The following is a 6,770-nucleotide window of genomic DNA, read 5'->3' as shown; positions in this document are numbered from 1 at the left end:
TATGTTTGGCAGCATGGGTGAAGGAGGCTTTGTTGAGAAATAGGAAGCCAATTCTAGATTTAACTTTGGACTGGAGATGTTTGATGTGAGTCTGGAAGGAGAGTTTACAGTCTAACCAGCCTATTATTAATGACTTTGTAACGGTCCAAACAGTTGCCCACGAAAAAAAATGCTCACTGGTACGCTAGTTAATAGAAGGACCCATTTAGAGGTGTGGCCCATGCCTAGAAACTGACGTATTGAGAATATGGAGAATATGCTCAGTGCCAGCAGCCAGCGCTGGAGGGGGACATGAGCCTTTAAAACATCTCGAGCCTCTCAAACTTCCGTACAGGCGGTGCTCTTTCAGACCGGGTTTACTTCCTCCAGGCTCCCTCGCTTCTCTCTTCCTTAACTCATTGTTGGATTACTTTTCTAGATCAGTAAACATGGCAACGCTGAGAGCTCTGAGAAAATTCTGCCAGCAATCTAAGCATCAAGTGTGCAGTCTACATATGTCCGCATCAAGGTATGTATTAACATTGAGATGTCAAATAGATTATTTATCTGTCTTGGAGGTTGCTTTCTTTCGATATGAAAAATGCTTCTTCTTTTTGGAAGGTAGCCTACCCGGTATTTTCTCATTGTCAATGATATTTAACGTTACACATAGCTCGACACTTTCCCTTATGTTTGTTTTCTACCCTGTACACGGTTACCTGATGTCTCTGCGGATACAACGTTTCTGGTTGTGCTTTGATGACAACGTTATGTAACATTTTAAATTATACATTGTATAATTGAATCAATGATCTTCGTAATGCGCCCCCTAACGTTATGCCGGTATCACTGCAATTCTGCATGGCTGATGAAATCGCACAGGGCACTTGCATTGTGTGTATTGTAAGCAGGCAAGTTCCCAGTGGGGGAACGTTGTCACCAACCAAAGTGATCAGTATTCTCATGTCCTGTGTGTTTTAAAACTGGCGTTTGCAGACTATTATGTGCTGTAACTGTTTGCCTAAATGTATTCAATTAATTCCAAGAACCCCTGTTTTATTTGAGTCATTCCTTTTAATGCAACACGTTCCTTATGGCCAAGTAATGTTCCACACAGTCACCCAGAAACATAAACCACGTGTGACTATTCACATGATTTACATCACAACTGATTTAGCCACTTTTAATCTAGCAGGAGATGAGTCTCTTTTGGAGCATGCAAATTCATGATGCATTTGAGTAGTAGGTTATGGTCAACATAGGACAGTATTTAAAAAAACAAAACATACACGAGTTTATAAAACCATAACAACACAGACCTTGTATACTTGAGTTACATGTATACTACAAGTTACATGAAGGCAAACCTGTTGGGCAAGGGTACTCAACTCCTACCCTAGAGGTCTGGAGCCCGCTGGTTTTCTGTTCTACCTGATAATGAATTGCACACACCTGGTGTCACAGGTCTACATCAGTCACTGACTAGAGGGGAACAATGAAAACATGCACAGTTTAGTTTGAGGGTTGTAGGGGCTACATTTCAAACGTGCATCAAGACAAAGCCCATACTTGGGAACAGAGTTGGCACAGCCTTGCTGATCCATCCATAACTGGAAAACATGTTAAAACACATTGGCTTGGCTTCTAGTTCAAAGCTAACAATCTTAATTATTTGGGGCAGCTGCAAATCCTTTTCATATCATGGTACTGGTACTATGTGAAGTAGAACTGGTCTGGGAGGAAAGGCAGCTAAGTGAGAAAAGTATATGCATTTTTGTCAAAGGTGTATTCTTTGGGTAGAAGTTAAGGCCTATTGAGTCCGCTCTGCATTTGCAGTTCTCCAATTGCTTGTGATGGCCACTCATGTACTTTATCCTGTCAGAGGTTAACTACTCATTAACATTGTCACTTGTCAACTGTTTGCTGAGAACTCAACACATTTCCAATAAGGTTGTCCAAAAATACTTAGTCTAAAACATTATGTTCATGCTCCGTGTGTGTGTTGGAAGCTGGGCAGTGGGGGTGTTGTTGCCAAATGTCATGCCCTAGTGGAGTCTCCTCCAGGACTTGCTATCCTGCCCCCATAGAAGATTTGAATGTGTCTATGGGTCTTTAATTACTTGTGGCAGAATCAAGGGATGGTTACATCACTGTGGACAGCTCATTACTCCTCAGTTATTACTCCTCTGTGTGCATGCTATTACATAAGCACTGCTATCTAGTTTAACACATTGGACATGAATGTGAATAGAGGGTATAGGGTTTCCAATACGTTTCTTAAATAGCCTGAGCCACATTGTAACTCATGTCTTGCTATTTTTAGCCACCATACTCCTCATGCATGGGGAACCCAGGAGCCCTGTACTTGGTATGACTGTACTTGGCCATCGCTGGCTTATGGCGGCACTCCTTGCTGGTTGAATGCCATGCACTCTCACTTTGGGATCGACAACTAGTCTGCAGGACTATAAGCCATTTGCCCACCACAGTGTATACTTTCCCCTGACTGTTTACATGTTCTGCTGTCCTTTAACATCTGCCTCTGATTCTAAAGACAGGAAGCTGTGGTCATCTCAGGCAGGAAGTTGGCCCGTCAGATCCGGGAGGAGGCCAGGACCGATGTGGAACAGTGGGTCTCCACTGGCAACAGGAGACCCCACCTGAGCGTGGTCCTTGTAGGAGATAATGTAGCCAGTCACTCCTACGTCCTGAATAAGACCCGGGCTGCAGCTGATGTTGGTATGTAAACACACACACTCAATACTTTACTTACCTGTGCTGGAGCTGAACTCTACACAGCAGTGTACATACATCAGCTTGGCTTGTGCATACATGACTTTGAAACTATTTTTATGAATTCTATGACTCTTCAGTGTGGCTTTCTAATTCCCTTTTTCTTCCTGGTCACCATTCATCTATGGCACTGCTCATTTTCGTTGGGGATATAATGGGCTCATACTTCCTCTCTTTTTCTTCTCTACAGGTATCAGCAGTGAGACCATCCTGAAGCCCTCCTGTATCTCTGAGGATGAACTCATGGACCTGATCTACAAACTCAACACAGACCACCGGGTGGATGGCCTGCTGGTGCAGCTGCCTCTGCCAGGTAAGTAGTGACTTTAGAGCGAGGTGGAGAGGCATTGCTTTGGAAAGGGCATATGGATAGGGACATAGAAGGAATGACAGTTTGAAGCTGTTGTTTTGAGTATTTATGGCTATTATGGGCATATCCTTGACTGATTTGGCCTATTTACTGAACAACATCCATGTATATGATGACTTGTAACCATCAGTCTCATTGTCTTCTCACAGAACACATTGACGAGCGGCGCATCTGTAATGCTGTGTCCCCCGACAAGGATGTGGACGGCTTCCATGTGGTCAACGTGGGCCGCATGTGCCTGGACCAGTCCACCATGCTGCCCGCCACTCCCTGGGGAGTCTGGGAAATCATCAAACGCACAGGTGAGGTAGTGGGAGGAATCTCTCACCTCCCTCTGTTATATGAATGGAATTAGACTGTTATGGGGAGCAATGTCAACTCTGTCACTGACTGTTTATTTCCGGTTCCCAGGAATTCCTACCCTTGGAAAGAATGTTGTGGTAGCGGGACGCTCCAAGAATGTGGGCATGCCCATTGCCATGTTGCTGCACTCGGATGGACGCCATGAGAGGCCAGGGGGTGAGTAATGATGTCAGGGTAACTAGGGCCTACAGTAATAGGGTGTATGTAAAGGTAGATTAGCAATGGGTAATAGAGACAATACAGGGTTTTCGCTTAAAGTTGAAATATTGAAGTTGAAAGGGAATTTGTGGATCATGGCCCTGGCATTTACTTATTATTTTGGTTTTGCAGGTGATGCCACGGTCACTATCTCTCACCGTTACACACCAAAGGAACAGCTCCGTCAGCACACAAGAATTGCAGACATCGTTGTTGCTGCTGCAGGTATGGATCCTCTCCTCCTACTGAAGATATATTTTTACCTTGTCTAATACCTGTCTCTCTTATTCTGCATATCTGTAAGCATATTCCTGTACTTTTATAGAGCTATTTTTGTATCTCTTGAGGAGGTTGTCTTGGGAAGGTCTCTTATAAACTGATCTCACTCTAAACCCTCTCCTAATCTCAGGGATTCCAAACCTCATCACCGCAGACATGATCAAAGAAGGAGCAGTCGTTATTGATGTTGGAATAAACAGAGTGCATGACCATGTGACTGGCAAGGACAGACTTGTAGGGGACGTGGATTTTGAAGGTAGGAGATTCTAATCTAGACAGACTTCACAATTTGTCTTATTTTACATTTATCCTGATACCTGTGTTCTCACACACATTTTCTTTCCAACACTCACCATTTATCTCTCCCTGTGTAGGTGTGAGACAAAAGGCTAGCTTCATTACCCCAGTGCCTGGAGGAGTAGGGCCCATGACAGTGGCCATGCTTATGAAGAACACAATCAAGGCAGCTAAGAACCTCCTGCTGACTCCTGCTGAGAGGATCCGCATGGTAGCCTCTTCATAACAGGCCATACCTGACTTCATCAAGTGACACATTCCATCCCACCATCCCTTCCCTTTTTACTCTGAGCAACTCGGCGAACTCCACTGCACACAGACACAGATCGAAACATGATTGCTTTAGGATTCTCAACTTGCTGGTACCTTCCACTTTCATAATCTCTACCCGCCATTTCAGGCTAATACAACTCAGTCATTCAGCTACTATATATGCCTTGCAAAAGTATTCATCCCCCTTGGCGTTTTTTCCTATTTTGTTGCATTACAACCTGTAATTTAAATTGATTTTTATTTGGATTTCATGTAATGGACATACACAAAATTGTCCAAATATGGTAAAATGAAGTTTAAAAAATTACTTGTTTCAAAAAACTCAAAATAATAAAAAACTTAAAAGTGGTGCGTGCATATGTATTCACCCCCTTTGCTAAGAAAGCCCCTAAATAAGATCTGGTGAAACCTATTACCTTCAGAAGTCATATAATTAGTTAAATAAAGTCCACCTGTGTGCAATGTAAGTGTCACATGATCTCAGTATATATACACCTGTTCTGAAAGGCCCCAGAGTCTGCAACACTACCAAGCAAGCGGCACCATGAAAACCAAGGAGCGCTCCGAACAGGTCAGGGACAAAGTTGTGGAGAAGTACAGATCAATGTCCGAAACTTTGAACATCCCACGGAGCACCATTAAATCCTTTATTAAAAAATGGAAAGAATATGGCACCACAACAAACCTGCCAAGAGAGGGCTGCCCACCAAAACCCACGGTCCAGGAAAGCAGGGCATTAATCAGAGGCAACAAAGAGACCAAAGATAACCCTGAAGGAGCTGAAAAACTCTACAGCGGAGATTGGAGTATCAGTCCACTTTAAAGCCGTACACTCCACACAGCTGGGCTTTACGGAAGAGTGGCCAGAGAAAAGCCATTGCTTGAAGAAAATAAATGAGCAAACACGTTTGGTGTTTGCCAAAAGGCATGTGGGAGACTCCCTAAAGATATGGAAGAAGGTACTCTGGTCAGATGATACTAAAGTTGTGCTTTTTGGCCATCAAGGAAAATGGTATGTCTGGAGCAAAACCAACACCTCTCAACCCTGAGAACACCATCCCCACAGTGAAGCATGGTGGTGGCAGCATCATGCTGTGGGGATGTTTTCATTGGCAGGGACTGGGAAACTGGTCAGAATTGAAAGAATGATGGATGACACTAAATACAGGGAAATTCGAGGGAAACCTGTTTGTCTTCCAGAGATTTGAGACTGGGACGGAGGTTCACCTTCCAGCAGGACAATGACCCGAAGCATACTGCTAAAGCAACACTCGAGTGGTTTAAGGTGAAACATTTAAATGTCTTGGAATGGCCTAGTCAAAGCCCAGACCTCAATCATATTGAGAATCTGTGGTATGACTTAAATTGCTGTACACCAGCAGAACCCATCCAACTTGAAGTTTTGCCTTGAAGAATGGGCAAAAATCTCAGTGGCTAGATGTGCCAAGCTTATAGAGACATATCCGAAGAGACTTGCATCTGTAATTGCTGCAAATGGTGGCTCTACAAAGTATTGACTTTGGGGGGAGGGGGTGAATAGTTATCCACGCTCAAGTTCTGTTTTTTTCCCCAAAGTGGTAGGCATGAGGTGTAAATCAAATGATACAAACCACCCCCCAAAAAAACAATTCCAGGTTGTAAGGCAACAAAAATAGGAAAAATGCCAAGGGGGTAAATACTTTCGCAAGACACTATTATTTTTTAAATGTACTTTCTATGAGACCTTTTGGTTTTAGGTGAATTTGAACTACCTGTTTATGTATTTCTCTGCGTTCATTTGTCAAATATGTTAAAAGCATTCAAGTGCAAGAGAGACCGGCAAGAAATAGACTGTCTATCTCCACAATACCCTTTAGATCACACAAGCACTGTGAGTTAAGAGGATTAAGGGCTAGAGTTATGAAATGTCAGGATAAAACGAGTGTTAAACACATCATAAGCTTTACATTTACAGTGCTTCAAAAATACCTTTGTAAATATAATTTTTAAATAAAATGTTATTGCAAATGGATGGACTTCATTACTGTATTGTCATGTTGTTGTTGTTGTTTTTTTTTTGGGGGGGGGGGCAGGTGCTCTGCAACAGACACACATCAGTCTTACTATATGATATGTCATCTCTATTGTAAAGATTTACAGGTAGGCCGTTATTTCCATTGTATAGGAATGATACAAAATATCACATCATCCAATAATTTTAACCCTTTAGTTCAACCCT

The 6,770-nt window shown here is 42.8% G+C and overlaps 1 protein-coding gene across 1 annotated transcript; it reads left to right on the top strand.

The window, feature by feature from the left end:
• The first annotated feature begins 261 nt into the window (after positions 1 to 261).
• Positions 262 to 6,563, top strand: LOC115111635 (bifunctional methylenetetrahydrofolate dehydrogenase/cyclohydrolase, mitochondrial-like). The gene is made up of 8 exons (XM_029637898.2): positions 262 to 508; positions 2,534 to 2,718; positions 2,963 to 3,085; positions 3,292 to 3,444; positions 3,554 to 3,661; positions 3,836 to 3,928; positions 4,113 to 4,238; positions 4,357 to 6,563. Exons 1-8 carry the CDS (start codon positions 429 to 431, stop codon positions 4,503 to 4,505), a joined length of 1,017 nt encoding a protein of 338 aa, XP_029493758.1. The 5' UTR covers positions 262 to 428; the 3' UTR covers positions 4,506 to 6,563.
• The last annotated feature ends 207 nt before the right edge of the window (positions 6,564 to 6,770 follow it).

Source organism: Oncorhynchus nerka, linkage group LG27 (genome assembly GCF_034236695.1).
Source record: "Oncorhynchus nerka isolate Pitt River linkage group LG27, Oner_Uvic_2.0, whole genome shotgun sequence".
Classification (NCBI taxonomy): Eukaryota; Metazoa; Chordata; class Actinopteri; order Salmoniformes; family Salmonidae; genus Oncorhynchus; species Oncorhynchus nerka.
This window is presented reverse-complemented; position numbering and strand designations above follow the sequence as displayed.